Source organism: Melitaea cinxia, chromosome 10, assembly GCF_905220565.1.
Source record: "Melitaea cinxia chromosome 10, ilMelCinx1.1, whole genome shotgun sequence".
In the NCBI taxonomy this organism is placed as follows: domain Eukaryota; kingdom Metazoa; phylum Arthropoda; class Insecta; order Lepidoptera; family Nymphalidae; genus Melitaea; species Melitaea cinxia.
The window spans coordinates 12,097,965-12,125,786 of NC_059403.1; the positions used below are offsets into that span (position 1 = coordinate 12,097,965).

Genomic DNA, 27,822 nt, shown 5'->3' on the forward strand with positions numbered 1-27,822 from the left:
TACCAACATAGAATATTTTAATGAGTACTTGTATGGTAACATTTACATTAATGACTTGCAGTTTGCATTGTTATGGAGCACATGTACCTTTCATTGTCAAGAAAATTTAAAATGGCTTTGATGATGTGATTTATGTAATGGGTGTGACATACTGGTTACACTGCATGTGGAGATAATACTTTGGTTGTTAACATTTTGTGGGTTGTATAACATAGCGTACATATTGTTACCTTGATAAATTTGATAAAAGTATTGTAATTGTCAATTGTTAAAATTCTTTAAAAAATAAAAATTATAAAGCATTATATAATATGATTATACATATTAACAATAGAAGTATGAAGATGTCAATTAAACACTACATGTAAAGGTAATTTTTTTTTTGTTATTATTCTATATGTGTATATTGGTAATCACACATGCAGCTTTTTCATATGTAGAACAAATTTGTAGATGCCTGAAGAAGATCTAAACGTATAAGATTGAAATGTCGCAATTGGTATTTTGATTGGCACCTTATGTCCACTTCCCTGATAACTCCTACAATACCTATCTATAACCTTCACAGAAGTAAAACAAGTGACCACGGTGTAGAATCATCGTGCCCTCTCATGCCTTCGAATTTCAGATAAGATAAATTCCAAGTTCGTAGAAAACTTTGTTATTCCTTAATCCTTTCTTAGGACAGACATGGGAAGAGTGGGGGTGCTATATTCTATTGTCTTAGCCGTAGTACGTCAATATTATGTAACAAATATGAATAAGAACCGAAAACATATAAGTGGACAAAAACGACAAACGTCATTTAGTGTGCCGCTTGCCTAGGATATCTTGCCCTATGCGGCCCTTGGCCGAAAAAATTTGACGACCGCTAGTCTATCTCAAAAAAAATATATATTAATAATTAATAGTTAATTGTCCTCACTCACTCTAAGTGAAATAAAGGCATCTTATAGCCCCTCAATTTAAACTTCACTGAGACCATTTTTACAACTTAATGTTAAGAATTGCACTTATTTAATAAATAAAACCTACTTAGCTATTGCGGAGGTAAACTCCAGACGGGTACTTCTTCCCTTTTCTTTTCCTTTTTCTTGAGATAATGCTTGTCTCGCATTCTAACATCGTCCTGTCTTACTCTAAAGTCCACACTTTGCGCTCCACTTCGCCAATCGCTTACGTATACATTACGTTTACGGGGTGAACCTTCTTTTCTATAATACTTTTTATCTTTATCGTTTTCATCATAATAGATTCTACTTTTAAGGAATAATTCGTTTTTCTCTATATCACTCGGGAGTAGTTCTTCGCAATCTGTGTTATTACTAAGCTCCGCTACGTCGTCTCTACTAAACACGAAGGAACGTGGGTAGTACGCCTGGAGAATATCTTCTTGTCGGTATTGTTGCATCTGTAGCCATACGTGCGGCAAGAGCAGCGGGAATCTCTTCAGCCAATAGGTGACAAACCCATCTGGCAATTTTCCGAGACTTTCACGAACTTCCTGTTCTAGCTCTCTGTAGTGGTGTTTCTGTAAAATAATAGTATTTATTAATTTACCCATTGTCAAATATGTCATTTCGAGTGATAATTTCAAAGTTTTGTACAGATTTAAGAATACTAATTTTATTTTATGGTTAAATATTTTATCCATTGGTAAAAACAAATGCATATTCACTTCACAACAAAATTTCAATTCATCTGCAGAACAATGCCTCGCAATGAAACAGTAAGAGCGTCATATAAAACAAAAGCAGTGTTTAATAATAGTAAACTGAGTAAAATAAGAATTAAATTAAAATAAGTCTTATAATTCGAATTTTACATTTGATTGATACTTGTACAATAAGTCCCATTTCCACCACACAGGTTGCACGACACCGCGTATGTACGCCATAGGTTATGTAGTCACTTAGTCGAGGTTCTTACTGATATACTATTTCGGTCCATCCGGATAATAACAGTATAATAATAATATTATTTATTGGGTAAAGCTTTAGATTAGGAAAAACCGAATTTCGGGATCGTGGGGGGAAGGGGGGAGGAACGCTACCCCTGGTACCACTGTCACACTTCGAAATGGTCGTAGAGATATCCATGGTTAAAGTTTTTAGGTTAGAAGAAGAATTTCGTAGCTTTCACACGTTATTTTCACATTTCACAAGCGTTTTTTTCACATTTCACACCCTATTTATCACATTGCACACGTTATTTTCACGTTTCATAAGTTATTTTCAAAATAAAAACGATCTCGACTCCAAAATAAACAAACGATACAACTTACGTTACTCATGCTCCGTTCCGTAGTTTTCACATGTTATTTTCACATTTCGTACATAATTTTAACATTTCACACGTTAATTTAACGTTTGCACATGGTTTTTTAACAAACGATACCACTGATGCTTAATGACTGATATACTGATGCTTTAAAAAAAATGGTGCACCACTTATCGTTTCGCTCCAAAGCAATGTAAACATAAATTCATTGTTTTTGTTTAAATAACTATAAAGGCAAAGGTCTAAGACCATATAGCCTTGTTTCATTTATTTTATTTTTATTTTATTTTATTTTATTTTTATTTTATTTTATTTTATTTCATGTTATGTTTTTTACTTCAATATATTTTATTTTTATTTATTTACGAAAAATACTCAATATTTTAGTTCATTTTATATGACAATAAATAAATTAAAAAATATATGATAAAGTGAAAAACATGACATGAATAAAAAAAATTACCATAATCTATCTGACTTCAGAAAGGGGCAGTTTATAGGCATAATTCCGTTACAAAAAAAAAACCTAACCTATCTAATTTAAAAATTACACCGTTTATAGACAGTTTTGTTAATAAAAAAATTAACCCTAACCTATCTAATTTAAAAATTACACCGTTTATCGACAATTTTGTTACAAAAAAAAATTACCCTAACCTATCTAATTAAAAAATTACAGCGTTTATCGACATAGTTTTGTTACAAAAAAAATCCCAGACAAATTCGGCCGTTTTCATGTGCTATAAAGTATACGTTAAAGTTACGTTAAAAATATCAAATAAATATATGTTGTAACTCGGATTCAGTTTATTAATGTGACTGTAAGATAATTGTATAAAACTCTCTAAATAAAGAGAAATAATTGTTTACCTGGACCTCCTTTCGCGTACAAAAATCGTATAGGCTTTCTAATTTTACTACTTACAATAGTGAATATTTTTTTTATTAATTAAGAATCCTGTACTTAATATTTCTACAGAAGGGTTTTTTATTAAGTGCAGTATTTTATTAGAAAATCGTAAAAATATAATTTCTGGTTATTTGCCGGGCGACGGGCGGCCCGCGGCAGACGGCCAGAGGCCTTTGTACGGGGAAGTTGTGTCGCTCGTCACCGCACGCTGCTCTTGCTTACGCGCAAATCTATTTACTTTTTTTAATCCAAGATAGGCATGAAAATGTAACAGGCAGACAGACTTACTGTTGAATTTTGCAATTGTATTTACTTCAAATAAAAAAATAATTTAAATTATTAATTTTGAGCTGTGTAAATGTAAAGCTGCTTAGTTTGTGGTCTAAGATCCGAACCTAAAGTCGATCTTCACCGAGCCGATAATGGAATAAAATATAAATTTAGTATATCTATACAAATAAAATTGGAGCGGCTGTTTTTAATATTAAAATAACCGCTTTTTACTAAATTCATATGGATGTATACACGATACATACACAAAAATAGCATTTTGACAATTTTTGTCTGTCTGTATGTCTGTTTGTTCCGCCTAATCTCTGAAACAGCTTGACCGATTCTGACGGGACTTTCACTGGCAGATAGCTGATAGAGTAAGGAGTAACTTAGGCTACTTTTATTTTAGAAATTTATTTATTTTATAACTTCGAACTGAACAACAAGTAACAACTAGTAATTAATATAATGTTATAGCCTAAATGATCGACACGACAAGAAGAAAATTAAATAATAATCATGGATGATCACAACTTGTACGCAAGCTCTTGGTATAGGAAACGGATCAATCGCAGGTCCTAGTAGTACAAGCTAGAGCCGGTAGATGGCCGAGTTTAATAACCTTTACGTAATACTGATCAGTTGAAGTGCGGGTGGGTGGGGTGTGGCAAAGTCTAAATGCTCAAGGTCATTGAGAAGGGGGAGCCTCTTAATTTAAAAATTACACCATTTATCGACATAGTTTTGTTACAAAAAAAAAAATAACCCTAACCTATCTAATTTAAAAATTACACCGTTTATCGACGTAATTTTATAACGGTAAATAACTGCACTGCCCGCAGCGCCGGAGATAAAGTGAAGTCAGACGATTCTTCTTCTAATCTCAAAACTTTAACCACGGATATCTCCATAACCATGGGATTTCGAAGTGTGGCAGTGTTACCTTGTATAGCTTCCTCTACAACCTCCACCCTCCACCCCCAAAAACCCGATAATTCGGTTTTTCCTAGTCTAAAGCTTATACATTTATTGTGCACCATTACAAGATACAAACAAAAATAGTACAACTAGAGGAAGATGTACAAAGGCGGGTACATCAGGGCAGAGTATCTGTGCCTGGGCAAATCTTCACCCGGAGTAAAGATGCCCAAAAAAATAATTTTTGTCGATATATCGCATCATAGTGTATCACATGACTTTGTATTGATATCATGTCATCAAATCGTTTTATGCTGATACATCACATATTTTTATGATTACGAAGCGATACAGAAAAAATTTAGGTTTATATTCACCCGGCCCGGTAATCATTTTCCCGGGGTCCACGTTTGGGCCAGTGAGTGCTGGATACTGCTGTTGTAGGTCGATCGCAATCACGATTTAACATCACAACACTGCGGGTTGGCAGATATGTTTATAACAACCGAGACCGACAACTTAACGTGCTATGCACTACCGCGACGGCGACACGCCGTGGTCAGCCGTACCTTGTTCCGTATGGCCCGCAGCAGGTGCGCGACGCGCTCCCCGCGGTAGGTGCGGCGCGCGCGCAGGTCGCCCGCCACGGCGCCGCACACGTGCGCGCGCCAGTCTCCCCGCGACACGCCGTGGTCAGCCGTACCTTGTTCCGAATGGCCCGCAGCAGGTGCGCGACGCGCTCCCCGCGGTAGGTGCGGCGCGCGCGCAGGTCGCCCGCCACGGCGCCGCACACGTGCGCGCGCCAGTCTCCCCGCGACACGCCGTGGTCAGCCGTACCTTGTTCCGAATGGCCCGCAGCAGGTGCGCGACGCGCTCCCCGCGGTAGGTGCGGCGCGCGCGCAGGTCGCCCGCCACGGCGCCGCACACGTGCGCGCGCCAGTCTCCCCGCGACACGCCGTGGTCAGCCGTACCTTGTTCCGAATGGCCCGCAGCAGGTGCGCGACGCGCTCCCCGCGGTAGGTGCGGCGCGCGCGCAGGTCGCCCGCCACGGCGCCGCACACGTGCGCGCGCCAGTCTCCCCGCGACACGCCGTGGTCAGCCGTACCTTGTTCCGAATGGCCCGCAGCAGGTGCGCGACGCGCTCCCCGCGGTAGGTGCGGCGCGCGCGCAGGTCGCCCGCCACGGCGCCGCACACGTGCGCGCGCCAGTCTCCCCGCGACACGCCGTGGTCAGCCGTACCTTGTTCCGAATGGCCCGCAGCAGGTGCGCGACGCGCTCCCCGCGGTAGGTGCGGCGCGCGCGCAGGTCGCCCGCCACGGCGCCGCACACGTGCGCGCGCCAGTCTCCCCGCGACACGCCGTGGTCAGCCGTACCTTGTTCCGAATGGCCCGCAGCAGGTGCGCGACGCGCTCCCCGCGGTAGGTGCGGCGCGCGCGCAGGTCGCCCGCCACGGCGCCGCACACGTGCGCGCGCCAGTCTCCCCGCGACACGCCGTGGTCAGCCGTACCTTGTTCCGAATGGCCCGCAGCAGGTGCGCGACGCGCTCCCCGCGGTAGGTGCGGCGCGCGCGCAGGTCGCCCGCCACGGCGCCGCACACGTGCGCGCGCCAGTCTCCCCGCGACACGCCGTGGTCAGCCGTACCTTGTTCCGAATGGCCCGCAGCAGGTGCGCGACGCGCTCCCCGCGGTAGGTGCGGCGCGCGCGCAGGTCGCCCGCCACGGCGCCGCACACGTGCGCGCGCCAGTCTCCCCGCGACACGCCGTGGTCAGCCGTACCTTGTTCCGAATGGCCCGCAGCAGGTGCGCGACGCGCTCCCCGCGGTAGGTGCGGCGCGCGCGCAGGTCGCCCGCCACGGCGCCGCACACGTGCGCGCGCCAGTCTCCCCGCGACACGCCGTGGTCAGCCGTACCTTGTTCCGAATGGCCCGCAGCAGGTGCGCGACGCGCTCCCCGCGGTAGGTGCGGCGCGCGCGCAGGTCGCCCGCCACGGCGCCGCACACGTGCGCGCGCCAGTCTCCCCGCGACACGCCGTGGTCAGCCGTACCTTGTTCCGAATGGCCCGCAGCAGGTGCGCGACGCGCTCCCCGCGGTAGGTGCGGCGCGCGCGCAGGTCGCCCGCCACGGCGCCGCACACGTGCGCGCGCCAGTCTCCCCGCGACACGCCGTGGTCAGCCGTACCTTGTTCCGAATGGCCCGCAGCAGGTGCGCGACGCGCTCCCCGCGGTAGGTGCGGCGCGCGCGCAGGTCGCCCGCCACGGCGCCGCACACGTGCGCGCGCCAGTCTCCCCGCGACACGCCGTGGTCAGCCGTACCTTGTTCCGAATGGCCCGCAGCAGGTGCGCGACGCGCTCCCCGCGGTAGGTGCGGCGCGCGCGCAGGTCGCCCGCCACGGCGCCGCACACGTGCGCGCGCCAGTCTCCCCGCGACACGCCGTGGTCAGCCGTACCTTGTTCCGAATGGCCCGCAGCAGGTGCGCGACGCGCTCCCCGCGGTAGGTGCGGCGCGCGCGCAGGTCGCCCGCCACGGCGCCGCACACGTGCGCGCGCCAGTCTCCCCGCGACACGCCGTGGTCAGCCGTACCTTGTTCCGAATGGCCCGCAGCAGGTGCGCGACGCGCTCCCCGCGGTAGGTGCGGCGCGCGCGCAGGTCGCCCGCCACGGCGCCGCACACGTGCGCGCGCCAGTCTCCCCGCGACACGCCGTGGTCAGCCGTACCTTGTTCCGAATGGCCCGCAGCAGGTGCGCGACGCGCTCCCCGCGGTAGGTGCGGCGCGCGCGCAGGTCGCCCGCCACGGCGCCGCACACGTGCGCGCGCCAGTCTCCCCGCGACACGCCGTGGTCAGCCGTACCTTGTTCCGAATGGCCCGCAGCAGGTGCGCGACGCGCTCCCCGCGGTAGGTGCGGCGCGCGCGCAGGTCGCCCGCCACGGCGCCGCACACGTGCGCGCGCCAGTCTCCCCGCGACACGCCGTGGTCAGCCGTACCTTGTTCCGAATGGCCCGCAGCAGGTGCGCGACGCGCTCCCCGCGGTAGGTGCGGCGCGCGCGCAGGTCGCCCGCCACGGCGCCGCACACGTGCGCGCGCCAGTCTCCCCGCGACACGCCGTGGTCAGCCGTACCTTGTTCCGAATGGCCCGCAGCAGGTGCGCGACGCGCTCCCCGCGGTAGGTGCGGCGCGCGCGCAGGTCGCCCGCCACGGCGCCGCACACGTGCGCGCGCCAGTCTCCCCGCGACACGCCGTGGTCAGCCGTACCTTGTTCCGAATGGCCCGCAGCAGGTGCGCGACGCGCTCCCCGCGGTAGGTGCGGCGCGCGCGCAGGTCGCCCGCCACGGCGCCGCACACGTGCGCGCGCCAGTCTCCCCGCGACACGCCGTGGTCAGCCGTACCTTGTTCCGAATGGCCCGCAGCAGGTGCGCGACGCGCTCCCCGCGGTAGGTGCGGCGCGCGCGCAGGTCGCCCGCCACGGCGCCGCACACGTGCGCGCGCCAGTCTCCCCGCGACACGCCGTGGTCAGCCGTACCTTGTTCCGAATGGCCCGCAGCAGGTGCGCGACGCGCTCCCCGCGGTAGGTGCGGCGCGCGCGCAGGTCGCCCGCCACGGCGCCGCACACGTGCGCGCGCCAGTCTCCCCGCGACACGCCGTGGTCAGCCGTACCTTGTTCCGAATGGCCCGCAGCAGGTGCGCGACGCGCTCCCCGCGGTAGGTGCGGCGCGCGCGCAGGTCGCCCGCCACGGCGCCGCACACGTGCGCGCGCCAGTCTCCCCGCGACACGCCGTGGTCAGCCGTACCTTGTTCCGAATGGCCCGCAGCAGGTGCGCGACGCGCTCCCCGCGGTAGGTGCGGCGCGCGCGCAGGTCGCCCGCCACGGCGCCGCACACGTGCGCGCGCCAGTCTCCCCGCGACACGCCGTGGTCAGCCGTACCTTGTTCCGAATGGCCCGCAGCAGGTGCGCGACGCGCTCCCCGCGGTAGGTGCGGCGCGCGCGCAGGTCGCCCGCCACGGCGCCGCACACGTGCGCGCGCCAGTCTCCCCGCGACACGCCGTGGTCAGCCGTACCTTGTTCCGAATGGCCCGCAGCAGGTGCGCGACGCGCTCCCCGCGGTAGGTGCGGCGCGCGCGCAGGTCGCCCGCCACGGCGCCGCACACGTGCGCGCGCCAGTCTCCCCGCGACACGCCGTGGTCAGCCGTACCTTGTTCCGAATGGCCCGCAGCAGGTGCGCGACGCGCTCCCCGCGGTAGGTGCGGCGCGCGCGCAGGTCGCCCGCCACGGCGCCGCACACGTGCGCGCGCCAGTCTCCCCGCGACACGCCGTGGTCAGCCGTACCTTGTTCCGAATGGCCCGCAGCAGGTGCGCGACGCGCTCCCCGCGGTAGGTGCGGCGCGCGCGCAGGTCGCCCGCCACGGCGCCGCACACGTGCGCGCGCCAGTCTCCCCGCGACACGCCGTGGTCAGCCGTACCTTGTTCCGAATGGCCCGCAGCAGGTGCGCGACGCGCTCCCCGCGGTAGGTGCGGCGCGCGCGCAGGTCGCCCGCCACGGCGCCGCACACGTGCGCGCGCCAGTCTCCCCGCGACACGCCGTGGTCAGCCGTACCTTGTTCCGAATGGCCCGCAGCAGGTGCGCGACGCGCTCCCCGCGGTAGGTGCGGCGCGCGCGCAGGTCGCCCGCCACGGCGCCGCACACGTGCGCGCGCCAGTCTCCCCGCGACACGCCGTGGTCAGCCGTACCTTGTTCCGAATGGCCCGCAGCAGGTGCGCGACGCGCTCCCCGCGGTAGGTGCGGCGCGCGCGCAGGTCGCCCGCCACGGCGCCGCACACGTGCGCGCGCCAGTCTCCCCGCGACACGCCGTGGTCAGCCGTACCTTGTTCCGAATGGCCCGCAGCAGGTGCGCGACGCGCTCCCCGCGGTAGGTGCGGCGCGCGCGCAGGTCGCCCGCCACGGCGCCGCACACGTGCGCGCGCCAGTCTCCCCGCGACACGCCGTGGTCAGCCGTACCTTGTTCCGAATGGCCCGCAGCAGGTGCGCGACGCGCTCCCCGCGGTAGGTGCGGCGCGCGCGCAGGTCGCCCGCCACGGCGCCGCACACGTGCGCGCGCCAGTCTCCCCGCGACACGCCGTGGTCAGCCGTACCTTGTTCCGAATGGCCCGCAGCAGGTGCGCGACGCGCTCCCCGCGGTAGGTGCGGCGCGCGCGCAGGTCGCCCGCCACGGCGCCGCACACGTGCGCGCGCCAGTCTCCCCGCGACACGCCGTGGTCAGCCGTACCTTGTTCCGAATGGCCCGCAGCAGGTGCGCGACGCGCTCCCCGCGGTAGGTGCGGCGCGCGCGCAGGTCGCCCGCCACGGCGCCGCACACGTGCGCGCGCCAGTCTCCCCGCGACACGCCGTGGTCAGCCGTACCTTGTTCCGAATGGCCCGCAGCAGGTGCGCGACGCGCTCCCCGCGGTAGGTGCGGCGCGCGCGCAGGTCGCCCGCCACGGCGCCGCACACGTGCGCGCGCCAGTCTCCCCGCGACACGCCGTGGTCAGCCGTACCTTGTTCCGAATGGCCCGCAGCAGGTGCGCGACGCGCTCCCCGCGGTAGGTGCGGCGCGCGCGCAGGTCGCCCGCCACGGCGCCGCACACGTGCGCACGCCAGTCTCCCCGCAGCACGCGCCGCGCTCCCGTCTCCAGCGGGTGCGTCGCGCCCTCCTCGCTGCTACTCTCCACCTGGTCGCTCACGTCCTAACACGACGAATTTTTCTAATTATTTATTGTATAAATACTCGACATCTACCTGTGCCATGTCTACAGTGAGATAATATATGTTTAACTAGCCCATTGGCGTAGTTATTATTACACTTCAGCCTGTAATATCCCACTACTGGGCATAGGCCTCTTTCCCCATGTAGGAGAAGGATCAGAGCTTAATCCACCACGCTGCTCCAATGGGGGTTGGTGGATGTATTCCCTACTATGAGTAACGATCGCTATCAGGTGTACATGATAATAACCGGGGCCAACGGCTTAACGTGCTCTCCGAGGTACAGTGGGGAGACCCACAAGGACTATACAAACACACAGACCACGGCAAACAGCTGTATGGCCAATACAAATGTTTGTCATGTGCGGGGATCGAACCCGCAACCGCCAGCGCAACAGGTACAATCCATGGCTGTGACCGTTGCGCCAACGTGGCTTCGTTGTAGTTATTATTAGTATTATTTTTATGCATATTTTCAATCATCACTAAACAAATATACAAAAAACACAAACAACAAGTTGTTTACTTTAGGAACAGACGACCGATGATGTGTCTGTGTGTCTGCGTTAAAATTATTTATTTATTTAATATTTTTTAAACAACAATACAGTCAGTATTATTGTTCGGCATTACTCAGAAGTTATCTTTTGACAAATTTCTGTGCATTAGCAATTTACGCGACTAATACTAGACGTTAGCGCAACGGTCACAGCACTGGTTTACAGCTGTTGCGCTGGTGGTTACGAGTTCGATCCCCGCACAGGGCATATGTTTGTATTGGCCATACAGATCTTTGCCTTAGTCTGGGCGTTTGTGCTTGTGTATTATGTGTGCTACCGGACCCCTGACAACGGAGTAAGCCTAGTGAGACTATCGAGTGTAATGCGTTTATTATTATTATTTTATTAAATGTATACCTGCAAGAAATTCAATATGCTCTGTTTCCCCCAAAACATGGGGTACTTGAGCACTGTGGAGCAGGGCGGCCGCGCCGCCGCGCGCGCCGAGATCATCGCACGAATGAGGATCTTCGTTACCAGTACCTCTTCTTCTGGCAACACCTTACTGTAAAAAATCTTTAATCTCAAAAACCTATCTAAAATATATAATAAAAAAAAACTTTTATCAAGCGTTAAAATAGGTGGCAGTACGATAAAATATAAGCAATTATTTTTTTAAATATACTTACTCTAGTTGGTCTAAATTGTATTCCCCTGTAAGTATATTAGCCTGCCTTCTTAACACATCACCGAATGGATGGTGTCCCTTTGATAGAACATAGTAAAAAACACAGCCCAGAGAAAACATGTCAACAGACGTTGTCTGAAAATTAATAAAGTTTTATTAATTTTATTCAACACCTTAAATCTTAAGCTAAACAAATAATGAAAAGAACTATTAAACATCAAGCTTTAGAAAACCAATAATTAAGGGTCCGGGTGTATGGCTTTGTGGATCTCCTCGCCGTGCCTTGTAGAGGACATAGTCGTCTGTCATATTTGCTAACATAGATACCTGACAGTGTTCGTTAGCGATAGTGAATCAATGTCGTTAGTTAAGTTCCGACATTTCTCCTCTATAGAGCACAGGACTTTGGCCGGTAGTGTGATATTAACATTTACAAAATGAGACATAAAAACAAGTAAAATTGACGACTTACTATGAACACAAAGCTGGACAACTATATTACACTCGAACCTATGCTATTCTACCCTGTACTACAACTTGAATTACTCAATATTATTTATAAATAAACGTTAAATAATCTATCTACTAACCGTCCTTTCTCCGTTAATCATTTCAGGTGCTATCCAGCCATCGGTACCAGTAACACCGGATCGCCTCGAGAAACTGACCCTTCCTATGTTCAGTTTCTTCGACAAACCAAAATCTGAGATCATTGCACGAACTTCCCCGTTACCAGTTGGCATCGACAGCAGGACGTTGTGAGGCTTAATATCTCTGTGAACTGAAAACTTAAAAGGTTAATACAGGCAAATAAACTCAACTGTACGAAGAACTTTTGGAATAATAGCTGTGACAAACAGCTGACAAACAGCTCACTTTAAACCAAACTGTTTTAATATGAAACCCTAAGGGTTTGCTTTACTGGTTTTTGTAAAAAACTGATAAAATTTATCAGCAGTATCCTTTTAAACCTACTAAAGTTTTATAACGAAAAAAAGCAAATAATACGTATCTGTTGGGCACAGTAATACGCCTGATAATTATTATCAGTAACTGGGGAAACATGTATACGGTACTTTCAGGATAGTAATAAACTAATATTTACCTATATCCATGGAATGTAAATGTGACAAGCCCAGCGTAGCTTGCCGTAGCACCTCAACCGCATCGATTTTGCACTCAAAATTTAATTTCTTCTCAACATAATCTTGTAGCGTTGCTGAGCACAACTCTAATGCTATATACCTAAAATTAAATATAATATAATGTCAAACTATGTACAAATTAACTGTAACTTCCACTGTAAGAAATATTCAATTTTGTGTAGAGAATATTACAACAAAATTCTAGAAATAATTCATTTGGTGGTAATTAACGGTTAACATCAATCATCATTATATTATGTATATGTAATCTTTAAGTTAGGATTTTGCACCAGAAATTATTTTAATTTATTGTTTTAAATTATTCTGACAGAGATGTAAACGATTATAGTAATAAAATTAAACGTAACCCTTTCAATAGAATAAACAGAATAAATAAATAGAACTTATATATAATTTAGTAGATTTAATCATAGCATTAAAACAAACCAATCCAACACTTTTGTTATTTTAATATAATGGGCTTTGTCCTATCCCGCACTAGTCTGCCTGTCAGACACATATATATATATGTAAAAATTTTCTTTTGACTATCGCTCCATGAATACTATTCAATATACATGAAATGGGTAAATCTACTTGATGCCATAATACAACTAAAATCTTACCTAAATTGTTTATCCCTCTCCGTGCAGTAGTACCGCACAACATGCGCATGCGCATCCGACTCCCTTAATAGCGTTACCTCACGGTCCGCGAATGTAAAGCACTCTGGTAGCAAGCGCTTCACGGCTACCGCCCGCTTGTCGAAAGTTCCTCTGAAAATATTATGTCACTATAGTAATAAAATTCTTATTATAATTGTTGTTTTATAAATGGAGCAAATTTTTGTAAATTTTGTTTTGGTCAACTTGGTAAAGTGGGGGACAAAAAGCACACAAACCCGATATTCAAATTTTGTACACTATACATATACTTTAGGGCATTTGCCCTACACTGACTCGAAGCCAATAATTGATACTTTACTGATTTTAAGTAGATTTAGCCAAAACTTTGGCAAGCTATGGCTAAGTAAAAAATTAAAAAGAATTTAATTTTTTACTTATCGGCTTTTACAATTATTTGTATTTACTCCATCTTTAAAAATTCTGGGCACGCCCATGATCACATCTATGATTTGTTTGCGATAAATGGCGATGTGTACAGACAAAAATTACGATAGTGCAAAAACGCATGGATAAAATGTTCTACGTGTAGTTTTTAATACCACGATATATCGCACCTATTTGTAGTTTTAGTGATATCTCTAGAACTTTGACACACAGATTGTGTTTACACTTTATGACAAATATTTATCTCTAATAAGCGAAGCACTATCGACTCGCATACTAATATTATCAATTAACCTAAAACCTTGGTTTGATTTTAACGCGCTAATCTCAGGGCCTACATATGTACGAATTGAAAATTTCTTTTAGTATTAGACATTTCTTTTAATATAAAATCCAAGAAAGTTTTAAGCACAACAATATGTTGTATAAGATCACACCATGGCCAATAGAAATAAGCTATAGAGTCATACCACATGTGATATGAATTTTTTTATTCAAAAGCATCACGATCGCCAGCTAATCTATGATGTTGACCAGAAAAGGTTATAAAAAAGAAGTACCGTCGATTGTATACCTACTATTATTATTATGAATACTCAAGTGTCACTCACCTGTACACAAATGTACCCTCACACCCCTTCCCCAAGACCTGGTCCGTATAGAAACTGATCCTCCCAATACGCACTTCACCATCCCCTAACTCTACCAACTGTCCTGTCACCTCTCCTTGTGACGAAGTGGACGCGTTGGATGACCTTGAACTCCCTTGAGATAACTGTTGGAACTCCCGTGCCTGTGGATATTAAGAATAACATTATCATGTGTTATCACACAGTTACTACACAGGAGAGGTATAAAATTAAACCAATAGATGACGCTTTGGCGCAGCGGTCACAGTACTGGCTAATTCGCTGGCGGTTTGGGTTTGATCCCTGCTCACGACAGACATTTGTATTGGCCATATAGATATCTATATAGCCCCTAGGTTGCTTGGAAGAGATCGCTTTTCAGCGATATAAGGTCGCCCTTTGTACCTTATGATACTTTGTTAAAATCAATGTGATATGTATTATTTCTGTTTTGGTGTTTCAATAAAGTGTTATATGTAGTAAAAAACTGTATACTAGTAGTCTATATAATAATTTTTGACAGTGTAGATACAAGTGTGAATAATTATGAAAATCGACTCAGTTAAGGTCAGTTCAAAAATATCAATATAAATTGATACAAAAAGAAAACTATGATATTAAAATAGATAATTACACTAGATGGCGTTGCTGTTGTAAAAATCAATGAAACCTTTTAAAAAAATGATCAGTAGGTTATAGAACTAATTTTCAGATATGTTTATCTACTTATCCGTATTGCGCCAAGGTAGAGGATTTGGCTGATTATCCTTCGATAATAGAATTATTGTAATAGGTTACTCCACAATGAATTTTAAATAATTATTTAATTTTTATAATTTTATTTTAAACAAAATAATACATTAAAAACTAAAATATTGGAATGCCGTAGTTAAATAGAATATTTAACATCAAGCGTTTGATCAAAGTTAACGTAAGCATTTAACTCCTCTACGTGTAAAATAATTAATTTGATTAGATTGAGTACGGAGACCTTGAAATTTAAAACTATTTATCTTTTCAACACAAACTTGAAATATTTATAATACATTTTTTACAAAAAAGCAACTAAATATATTGTTATATGTTTAAATCCTTGGGACTACCGATTTGTTATTTATAGTGTGTAAATCGTCCTCGGATAATGACATGAAAATACACTCGTTTAAAAGGCGAACAAAGCAAGGAAAGCTTAAATCGACAGATATACTTTTAATAAAAAAAAATACTGCCTATTTTTTAATCTAATCTAGTTATAATTGTAAATAAATACATGTGTATTATATGTATATAACCCTTCATAGACCAATATCTAATTATCAACATAATAAGTTTATAAATTACACAAATTTGTAATCATCCAAAAACAACCATTCTCTTTAAACGTTGAAGCTTTAAAGTTTAAAGTTTTACTGGTACAAAATGCTTCTGGCATTTATGCCGCATTTTACGCAATATTTAAAACTATCCTATCCTTGTGGTTTATCCAGCGTTTATTTCCGGTCTCATGGGAAAGTTGGGATAAGAAATAGCCTGTATTATTCTGAATATCCAGCTACGTAGCTACTGTATTCCATTAAAATCAAATTAGAAGTTTTTGCATGAAAGACTAGCAAACATCCATCCAGCCTCTGACACTTATATTAGTGGGATGTATTGTGCAATAAAGCATTACTGATCTAACTGAGGTAGGGCACAGCAGGAAATTTCTTGCTCAAATTATGGAGCAGCTCGACTGGGGTAGTACCTCGACGTTACGGAAGATAATAGCTAAATAATACTGTTTTCAAGCAGTATTGTGTTCCTGTTGGTGATTAAGGTGACCAGAGCTCCCGGGGGAATTGGGGATAGGGTCGGCAACGTGCTTGCAATTCTTCTGGTGTTGCAGACGTCTATAAGCTACAGCAATCGCTTACCATTAGGTGAGCTGTACGCGTTTGCCGACCATGCTATATTTAAAAAAAAAACCATAATTATAGTGATTCCGATCTAAAAGCCTACTATTATAATTATGACCGTATGAGCGAACTACCGATTAAATAGCGTTATAATGACGACATAATTGCATGATATATCAGGAGGACACAATTGAAATAATTACATTCGTAATATTTTCCATTTATAAATTTAGAAAATTTAATTATATAGCCTTGCATTTTTTTATTTATTTGTTTTTTTTTTGTGTGGTCATAATTATTTTGCGAAATACATATTTTGTATTTCGAATGCATTAAAAATTTTGTAATATTTATTGGCAAATTTAAAATCGGGAAGTACCTTTGGGACAACTATCGACGGCTTTCATACACCAACATGGATAATTACATTTAATCTATAAAATAATTCATGTGGTTGTCTTTAAAGAGTAGTAAAAATCTGAAGTAATACGGTGTAACGTAACGTCGATACGATAACGAATTTACTGCGAGTAATTTCAGCGATAATGAAATTGTTTCACGACAAAACTAATCAGTTGACAACGAAAACAACTCTTATCATTTATTATATTATTATCTTTGGGAAAGTAATATTTACGAGATTTAGTTAAAACTCCTAAAGATTATCATTTAAAACTGTATTTTTAAATTTTTGACTAACTACCAAAAGACACTTATTTCTTTTGTATTGGGATTAAGTACCTATCTTTTAGTAATAATGGTCGCCCAGTGGTCGAGATTCGACCATAATTAATTTAAATTATAAATTTGAACATTTATAAAGTTCTATTTTCAAAGACTATACTTCTAAAATAATAAACAAAAGAGTCTACATATATAGGTATATATGGGTTTGTGTATCAAGTACGGGGTAATGTGTGTTTTTTTTTTTTTAAATTAATTTAATGTATATTTTATGCATAATTAAAAATAAAGTTTAGCATTCTGCACTTCTTTATATAAACTATAAGTGTACGAAATTTCATACTCCTCCGCCCGCACAAATTTCGTAAAAAGGAGTACAAAGTTTTTTGCTTAACGTATTTATATATAGATAGATGATATTATAATTATTTTTAAATCGTCGGAATGGACAACAAGAGTACGGTTCAACTGATGGTAAGGACGCATCACAAGCACGTTGCTAACACTGCCCAATATGTCAACGCAGCGCACCCTCTAGAGCTCTGGATTACAAAAATAACTATGGGCCCAGATATTATAAATTAATATTTAATCAATACTAATATTGTAAAGCTGAAAAAGTTTGTTCATTTGAACGCGATAATGTCAGGAACTACTGGTTCAAATTGACAAATTATTTTTGTGTTGGATAGCCCATTTACTGAGGAAGGCTATATATACAATATCTTACTATTTTAGTCTCAAATTAACGCGGAGGAAACCGCAGGGCACAGGTAGTGTTTATAATAATCAAATTTATTATGAATTGATTTCCTATATCTTTTTTTTTTACAATATTAATGTTGAAACTATTCGATTTTATTGCATATATTTTTATAGTATAGTACAATAGTAGAAAAAAAAATTAAGAATCACTAAAAATGTTTTCATGAAACGACTAAAACGTTTATAGCCAATTTCATCAGGAAGGTTACCCAACTATAAAAAATAATGCAATTTATTTATTTTTTTAATTTGTAATTTAATTAAGTAATAAAATTGTCAATTAAATAGACTGTAAATGAACCACACTAAGGCAAAGTCCTTTCTCGGAATAATGACCAACTTACTTATGTATTTTTAAGTTTTATTGCATTCTCAAAATCAGAAGCAGCTTGACTAGGTAAGGTCTTCTAACATAAGATCACAATTAACAATACTACTCTAATAATAATAATATAACTTTACTGTCCACCTAAATAATAAACATCACAAGAAAAAAAATTTGGAAGTAAGTACAAAAGGTGGCTTTATCGCTAAAGAGCGACCTTTCAGGCAACCTTAGGGTAAAGGAAATGGTATATTAATACATATAAAATAATCAATAAATGAGATACAAAAAAATAACATAAATCTCTAGTGTAGTTTTCTGTTCCTAAGGTGAGTGAGATTGAAGAGTGGTCAATGTGGTAAATGGTAACATCAGCTGGACCGTACGTTTGTGTGCCAACTTAGTAATAAAAAAATTAGATTATTTTTCCTTTACTTACCTGATAGCGGAGATACCAAAACATCGTAACAACCAGTCCCATCAAAATTATAAGCAGTACTTTCAAAGCTTTATTTTCTTGCTGATTTAACCAAATATGCCACTGTTTATACCACAAATCTGGTCTTAAAAATAGTTCCTGAAACTCCTCAGTCTGAACCGAAACTGATACCGAACTCGATTTTAAATTGGTTTCATTTTCACCATCCTTATCGGTATTTGTATGAACTTCTCCATTGATTAATTTGATCGTTTCAAGATCCTGTGTGTGCGTATTTAGGAAATTCGTGTTAGGAAGTTGCGGCGTCCACGACGTTGTCAACTCCGGTACTTTATAATGTCCTAATAGTAAATAAGGTGGTGTTACGTGTAAATTTAAATCATTGAGTTGGTAGTGGACATTCTTGAATGGTTCGTATGTGATTTTGTCCGCTTTTGTCTGAGTTTCTGTAGCTGGACCCTCTAGTAGTAGGGGTTTTGAATGTCCAGTGGATATTGTCACTGTATTCTTGTCTACTAGAGAAGATAACGCGTATAGACCGTGATTATGCTCTCCTATGTATAAAGTTGGACTGAAATTTTAATATAAATATATATTAATTAAAAACATTTGTAATATGGAATAGAATATTTTTGAAAATTCTATTTAAAAACTTACTATAATTCAATATTCGAATTTTTAATACCCTGACCATTTCTCAACGTAGACGCATCTTCCATAATATGGTCTAACGTATCATCTCCTATAGAGTTGAAAGGGACAGATAAAAGTCCCTCTCTGTCTAGCAAATAAGCGGCGACAACCGGTGTTTCAAAATTATGTGACCAGACAAGGTCACCAGTTTTTCTATCGAATGACATTATCCGCCCATTCGAAGTTGATGTAAAATGTATGATGCCTGTAATGGAGATATCATATTACATACATGTGAAAACGACGGGTCAGTAGATAAGAGATTTATATTGACTGTCGCTATATCATATCTAGAAAGTACGGTGTAATTGGCTGCTATACTACGAGTTGCACAACTATGTTGCGATTATTTTGACAGTAATCGCTCTAACTTATTGATAAGGATAAATAATGAAAACAATCAATAAAATAAAAACACATTTAAAAAGTTATTGTAAAAAGAGACATTTTATACTGTTTCAAAAACGTTGCTATCATTTTCAGTCATTATAATTTCTAAGTCGTTGACCTCTCGGTTATTACGCTGCAGGTGCTAATTGATTCCACTACCCTTCCTATAAATAGATTATAATAACTCACTAAACGACATTGTCAACAAATTTAAGATCAATGTTCTGTAAACGCGTAAACCGTAACAATCAAAAACTTTGAAACTATGCAATTTTTTCTACTTTTTTTATTTTTATTCATAGATACATAACGAAAAGATTAAAGTTTTCCATTGCGACAATTTAGCACATTCTTGTAATGCTTATTTATAAAGAAAGAAAAAAAAAATTTTTTTTTTTATTATTTCGTAAGGTGCAAGTGTGTCTTAATGTGCTGTATATAAATTTTGGTTAGTCATTTCAGTACAAAAGTATTACTCACAGTCGAGACACAATTCACGCAACAAAAAAAAATATTTCTTACTAGGCGTGCCCAATTACGTTCGCGTAAGCAGCGTAGTAAGATAAAAAATGCACCAGTTTTTAAGTTACACCTCCAGCAATACAATGTCAAAAACCGCATCAAAGACAAACATTGTAAAAATTATATGTTGGGCTTTTATTGGCCCTATAAAGACATTTCATACATTTTTTTTTCAGATATCACCTATATTCAGAGATAAACTAGTTACAGTTTTATTTTAGTTATAGATATATAGTCAAGCAACTGCCGGACGATTTGTCTCACGTTCTCTCAAACGTGTAAATTATATTATTTATTAGTTTTCATAGCGTCCACCTTCATACCTTCAAAACTTCCAAAAAAAGAAAACAAAATAGGTGATAAACTTATTTATTATAAACTAGATGAGCCGGTGAACTTTGTATCAGGTAATAAGTGACAATGGTTTTTGACGAAAGACATCAAATGTTTCATATAATAATTGTATATAATATAATATTTGTAATAGAAGATTAAATTGTCGTTTTTAGTATTTTCCGTCATTATTTATGTTTCTCACCGTCTAAACCTTCCCTGAACTTCCACAAGTATTCCAAGATCGAAATAAACCAAATCAGTCCAGCCATTGTCGAGTTTTAACGAGACAAACGTACAGCAATCGGTTTATGTATATATTTTTATTTATGGTCATTAATACGATCGTAAATAAATAATCATCCATTCTAATTTGGTCTTTTGAGTCATTGAGCCAAATTAATTAAACTCACCATAATCGTTTAGCATTTCTTTGCCCATAGCATGTGATGTATAATCGAAGAACGTGACATTCCATTTCTGATTCTCGTTATTGGCGTCGTGCATCAGTATGTTGTACTCTGTACGCGCTATGTAAACACCGCGTTTTTTCCCCGAGCATGTTTGCTCATTGTCACCGTTAAATATCTTCGAAGTGTCGAAGCCTACAACAATATTTTTTAAAAGATAACATCAATATTCTCTTACTTGTTCGACAATTAAAACAATTTCAATAATTTTCAAGGTCTTGTGTATAAGCCCTAATCAGAAAATCTTGAAGCTAAATATTAATGTCATCATTAATATATCACCTCAGCCTATCGCAGTCCACTGCTGCACATAGGCCTCCACAAGTTCGCGCCAAAAATGGCGTGTGTCATGTGTGTTACCCATAGTCACCACGCTGGGCAGGCGGATTGGTGACCGCAATCCAAAAATTGAGTATTGACAAGGTCGAATTTTTTTCTAGAATGAATCAACGCAATTTGGCGCAACGGTCACAGCACTGGTTTGTGGCTGTTGCGTTGGCGGTTGCGGGTTCGATCACCGCACATGACAAACATTTGTTTTGGCCATACAGATGTTTTTCGTGATCTGGGTGTTTATGCAGTCTTTGTGGGTCTCCCAACCGTGCCTCGGAGAGCACGTTAAGCCATCGGTCCCGGTTGGTTATCATGTACACCTGATAGCGATCGTTACTCATAGTAGAGAATATATCCGCTAACTCACATTAGAGCAGCGTGGTGATTAAGCTCTGATCCTTCTCCTACATGGGGAAAGAAGCCAATGTCCAACAGTGGGAACGCTGAAGCGTAAGCGAATCAACGCATCTTTAAGCTAGCCTGACAAGATAATTCCACTGAATAAGTCAAATCAAAAATACCTGAAACATGCTCTCTTGACCCTGTCAAGGGATCAAGTATGAACCAAGTGTCGCTCTTCTTGCCCGTGTAGAGCATGCCCTCACTAGAGCGGCAGGGAGCGTTGGCCACCAGTTCTGGTATTGTAAACGGTAATTTTTTGAGCATCTGCTTGTCTCCTCTTGGACCGTACATGTAGAGGAAGCCGTGCCGTGGATCCGGCAAGAATTGGGGCATAAGATTGGCATGTTGATTTGGGACTTTTACCACTGGTTCTACAAAGAGAAAAAACAACATTGTACTAAGTTGTGACAAATATAATTGTCTATATGTACTATTATAATGATATGATATATGGAGTGCATATAAGCGGAAGCGATAAATAAAAACACCTATACTATATTCAATTTCTATGCTACAGACAAAAATCAGTCAAATAGAAGCAATCTTTAGACACAAGATAAGTTTTTAATTTTGCTACATGTTATTTATTACACGTTTTATTTATGTTTTCGTAATCAATAAACTCAAACGTAAAGAACCGATTTGAAATGACATAAATGTTAAAACGACTGATGAAAGATCTAGTCTATATAGTTGTTAATTGATTTTTAGACATTTAGCATAACGAAGACATTCAAATCAACATCAAACATCTTTTTATTTTTAGTGTTTTCTCGAGCTGTAGCAGCGAACTCTTCAATAGACATTAAAAATAATTGCGCATCAAAGTGAGGCGCAGTATCTATCGACGCGCCACATTCGTAAGCAGGCAAGGGTGGCATCGCTACTGCTTACCTAGGACAACGGTTTAGTAATATATGTGTAGCAGTAATTACCTTAGTTTTAAAAATACATAGCCCGCTGAACTTTACTCGCCTATATACATAGACATCAACATAAGTTAACCTATATTTATATTAATAAAAATTACGCAATCAAGTCTAGATAATTCCAATGGCCGATATTTGGCGTATCTTGGATGCGTGATAGATAATATTTTTTATACAAGAACGCATTCACATTGATAACTTATTTCAGGTAATTCAAAATAAGATACTGGTGTAAAATTACAATTTATAAAACTAATTATTTGATTATTTTTACTAAAATTGTAAAATTGTTTATTTTTTATCAGTTATAAATAATTCAGATAAATTATATAAGCATAGGTCTTTATATTTTATTTTGCTTTAATATGAACGTCAAAGACAATATTTATTAAAAAATACGTCACTATGAGACTACAAGCTATTATGGAAGCAGCATGATTTCACATGTGAAATAAATATTTTTTCTTCAAATAAGAATTTCAGAAAGAATTAGACTAGACCCATGACAAAGAGGACAACAAGAGACACTAACATGTAAGAGAGGTCAAGAATTCCAATTGTAAAACAAGTATAAAGTTGGGGGAGAGTTCGTAGTGTTTTATATTTTCTTCTGTTTTACAATGATTTTTTTCCTGTTGAGGAAATGTATAGAGCTCTTTCTGCTTTACAAAACTACGCTATTCGTCTTATTTCTTTCTTTTATTTTATTTATTATGACTAAATAGCCTAAGAAAGCTTAGAAATGGAATATCCAAGAGGTAAAAATCAACATTTTCGACACCTACTCTTCTTCGCTTTTTTTGGCCAATCCACGGCTCATTTGTAGGCCATCCTTCTTCAAAGTGCTTTGTCAACAAGATATACATAGCCCAGCTACATCGCGTGAAAGAGGCTTTTCGACTGAAAGACTCCATCGACAAGGACGAAACATAATCCTTCACGACAACGCCAGGTCTCATGTTACAGAAGTCGTCAAAGCCGTTCTCTAAGAGCTCGAACGGGAGGTCCTTCAACCTTCGCCGTATTCTCCGGACCTTGCACCGACGGATTACCATCTTTTCAATACCCTGTCGAACCATATGAGTGAATGGTGTGAGACCATTCAATCAATTCATGAAGAGGACCTTAAACCTGACTCAACAACTTCTTCGACATCAGATCAAGCGATTTTTGGCGGAACGGCATCGACAAATCGAGAGGTGGGAGGAGGTCATAAAAAGCAACGGCGAATACATAATTGATTTATTTATTTTGTTATAACGATTGATTTATGTTTAAATAAAAGTCGCTTTTTCGGATTTTATCGCGGTTTAAGCTTTTTAGCTGCTAGCGTGCTGTGTGGCTACGGCACTAAAGAATTTAGCCACCCCCTCTCTTCCCGTGGGTGTCGTAAGAGGCGACTAAGGGATAACAAGGTTCCACAACCATCTTGGAACTTAAGAAGCCGACCGATGGCGGGATAACCATCCAACTGCTGGCTTTGAAATACACAGGCCGAAGACGGGCAGCAGCGTCTTTGGTGCGACAAAGCCAGTACTGCGGTCACCAACCCGCCTGCCCAGCGTGGTGACTATGGGCAAAACACATGAGTTCACGTTATTTTTGACGTAAACTAGTGGAGGCCTATGTCCAGCAGTGGACTGTATAGGCTGTAATGATGAAGCTTTTTAGATGCCCGACGTTTCCGATACTTTACAGCAACCAAGGTCACGGGAGGATCTGTGTATCTAAAAAACTTAATAACCCGCGATCAAATCCGAAAAAGTTGTTTCATTGTAATGAGTGAAATTCGCGTAAACATTAGAAAACGATATAAGTCCTTGATAAAAAACTCTATGAACTTATTCTTCAAGCCAATAATACCAAATGTTGTAAAACTAAATGATTTATAATATAATTAAACAAGGATGAAGTTATAAAATTATTAACTATAATCTGAGTCAAAGAAAATAAACTTTTTATTGTTTTTTGTTTTTTTAACGTGTCGTAACTCACATTTTTACCCAAATCACATAATCTTGCAATCTAACATTTTTTATATATAAAATATTATAAAGCTAAATATTTCTTTTTTTTTTGTAAGTGATAAACTACCGGATCCATTTAAAAAAAATCGTATCAATAGAATAGGATATTAACTCTGAGTAACAGTGTATATTTTAACATAAAAGAAAAATAGTACATCTAATCTACACAGACAATACTGCTTCTGGAAAGCTAGTTTATTATATGAATGACTACTAATCTATAATCTATATATCTATCTATATATCTATATATCTATTTATCTATATATCTATATATTATATATAAAAGCGAAAGGTCACTCATCATGAAATCTCCGAAACTATAACACCTACAAACTTGAAATTTGGCAGGTAGGTTCCTTATAGAGCGTAGATATCCGCTAAGAACGGATTTTACGAAAGTCGACCCTTAAGGGGGTAAAACGAGGGTTGGAAGTTTGTATGAAAGTCCTATGTTTTTGAAGTAAGAGACTTGAAATTTAAAATGTATGCTCTATAGATAGCGAGAAGGTGTCGAATTAATGTATCTTTAGAAATTAACTCCATTTTGGGGTTAAAACGAGGGATGGTAGGTTGACTCACTCATCACAAAATCTCCGAATCTATAACGCCTAAAAACTTGAAATTTAGCAGGTAGGCTCCTTATAGGGCGTAAACTACTGCTAAGAATGGATTTTATGAAACTCGACCCCTAAGGGGGTAAAACGGGGGTTGGAAGTTTGTATGAAAGTCCTATGTTTTTGAAGTAAGAGACTTGAAATTTAAAATATATGCTCTATAGATGGTGAGGAGGTGTCCAAATAATGAATCGTAATCTATATATATAAAAGAGAAAGGTCACTAACTTACTCATCACGAGAACTCAAAAACCGCTGGATGGTCTATCCATCCAGGTTGGACAAAGATAAAATTTGGCAGGGAGATAGATTATAGTTAGCAGACGTCCGCTAAGAACGGATTTTACGATATTCCAGCGCTAAGGGGGTTTAATTGGGGTTGATAGTTTGTATGAAACATACACAGCAGCTATAAGTTCGCCTAATAGGCTATTTATATTGCAGCCTAAAAATAAAACTAAGAATATGGTGTATAGAGAGGTTTTATAAATACAACTATTAAATTATACTAAATTGTGCCTTTTAAAAAGTTACTCATTGTGATAAGCATTTCAAAGCATTTCTTAAATAAAAAAATATTTTGCGTTAAACATCTTAATAGTAATGCATATCTTCATAACCACGCGGACGTAGTCGCGGGCAACAGTTAGTGTATTATAAAACAAAGTCAGAAAACTTTGTGACACACTGATTTAAACGCGGGCGAAGCAACGGGCACAGCTAGTAATATTATAAAGCTGAAGTTTGTTTGTTTGTTTGAATACACTAATCCCTGAAACTACAGGTCCGATTTGAAAAATTCTTTCAGTGTTAGGTAGCCTTGTTATCGAGGAAGGCTATAGGCTACATATCATCATGCTAAGACCAATAGGAGCAGACCACCAACAAAGAATGTTTCAAAACATTTTTTTCCTTTCGAGAGCTTCCGCTTTGTGTGCTGCAGTTTCGCAAAAATCATGTATGATAGAATTGTTCCTATTCCACATGGACGAAGTCACGGGCAGAAGCTAGTTTTATACATAAAGATCAAGTAGGTATTTGTCAGAAACGCATGTTAATAGTGCCACAAATATCTGGAAGCAATTGCAATAGATAAAGATATGGTTTTTTCAATTTATCAATATCCAATTTATAGCAAAAGTAATCCTTTATGTAGATTATTAAACACCACAACCTTTATGTAAATTTAAAATAAATAATGACATAATGTTCATACATGTTTAATAAAGAAACATCTAGAAACTAGAAACACATTTTAAAATATATCTAATTTTTAAAATTATTGTTAGTTAGTTAAAGTGTAAATTATTTCCGTGGCTAATTGACACTCGCTGTACAGCGAGTGTCAATTAGCCTCTTTTATCAATTTTACTCTGTCCATTTATTTATTTTTTGTCAGTTCAAGACAATTTGAAATTAGTGACTCCCTCACATGTTACCAATTCGATTTCAAAAAGAAAATAAGCAATTGGACAAGATATCGTTTATTAATTTTTATTCAAACCATAGGTTTGACTAATGTTGAAATTGTGAAAAAAATTGTGAAATTCATGCGACAATTTATGGATGACCCGCTTCATTTCCCTACAATACCACAAACTGTTACATTAAAAAAATTATTTAGATTAGACTATTTTGTAAAATAGCGACAAACATAAAATTATTCTTAAGCAATTTATATTTCATGAGACTAGGTTTGAAATTGTTCCAAAAGTCAGTAGAATTTTGAGATAAGGTACTTTTGTAAATTAGAATAAATGTTTATAGTTTAATTAACAAAATAGTGAAAAACTTTTTTAATTGTAATAATTGTATATAATTGTATGCACAATAATAAGATAATAAATTTAATTATTTGATAAGCAGTTATTAACTTTCTCATATTGAGTCATTTTATTAGTACTAATTTAAATTATTTAAAAACACATCAATACTTGTTAAGTAACTAGCTGTGCCTAAATATTGTACTGTGTGTACTAAAATATTATATGGCCTTTTTTGGGTAATGGAAATTCAAAAAGAATTTTTCAATTAGAACCAGTAATTCTTTAGATTATCCTGTTCCAACAATCAAACAAACTCACTCTGTAGCTTTATATTATCACATATTTTTACTTACATTTTTTTTAAGCTTATAAGATATTTATTATTTAGATGAATGATATTTTAAGTGTATATGTTCAATATTAAAAAAGTTCAATGGTATTTTGTGAGACAGATAGACTATGTAAAATTTAAATTCTTTTAACATCATAATATCTACACTTAATATTGGAATTTATATTTTAAAAAAATTAAAAAAATTCTAATTACATTTAACTATCAAGTTGTAGTATATTTTAAACCTTAAGTTCTTAGAGGCAAACATATTAGATAAATTTGAAATGTAATACCTACAAAAACAGAATATAAAAATTGTATTTCTAAAAGTTAATTAAGTTACCATCTTTGAGTTTCCATATAACATTTCCTGACAGAGGCTCTACAGCTACCATGCCGCCCCCTAACGTGGCGAACAGCAAAGGCCGGTCATCAAAAGCTCTAGATAGTTCTGTATTCTCCTGCAATATAAGCTCCGTTCAATACACATTCATTTCACCTTGCACTTTTAATATTTAATGTGGGCATAACAAAGTACGTCACCTTTCTATCTTTATTCACAACAGATCCGAGCCCGAAGGACTCTAACACAAACAATATAACAAATAATAACCGCATTTTTACTTTATACCCATTGGTAAATTTAAATAAAAAATTTTGTTCTTTTTAATCATATGTCTATTGAAAACAACCATTTAAAAATAAGGATTAAAAGAATAAGTCGTAGCGAAACAATAATCAAAAACACAA

The 27,822-nt window shown here is 41.5% G+C and overlaps 1 protein-coding gene across 1 annotated transcript; it reads right to left on the reverse strand.

The window, feature by feature from the left end:
* Window positions 1-292: 292 nt before the first annotated feature.
* LOC123657235 (serine/threonine-protein kinase/endoribonuclease IRE1) lies at window positions 293-27,718 on the reverse strand. Its single transcript, XM_045592811.1, has 14 exons — window positions 27,616-27,718; window positions 27,416-27,533; window positions 21,519-21,770; window positions 20,608-20,799; window positions 18,914-19,154; window positions 18,257-18,827; window positions 14,131-14,312; window positions 13,076-13,225; window positions 12,410-12,549; window positions 11,895-12,085; window positions 11,306-11,439; window positions 11,034-11,181; window positions 9,909-10,097; window positions 293-1,531 (listed from the first exon to the last, which is right to left on the reverse strand). Exons 1-14 carry the CDS (start codon window positions 27,688-27,690, stop codon window positions 1,040-1,042), a joined length of 3,075 nt encoding a protein of 1,024 aa, XP_045448767.1. The 5' UTR covers window positions 27,691-27,718; the 3' UTR covers window positions 293-1,039.
* Between the last annotated feature and the right edge of the window lie 104 nt (window positions 27,719-27,822).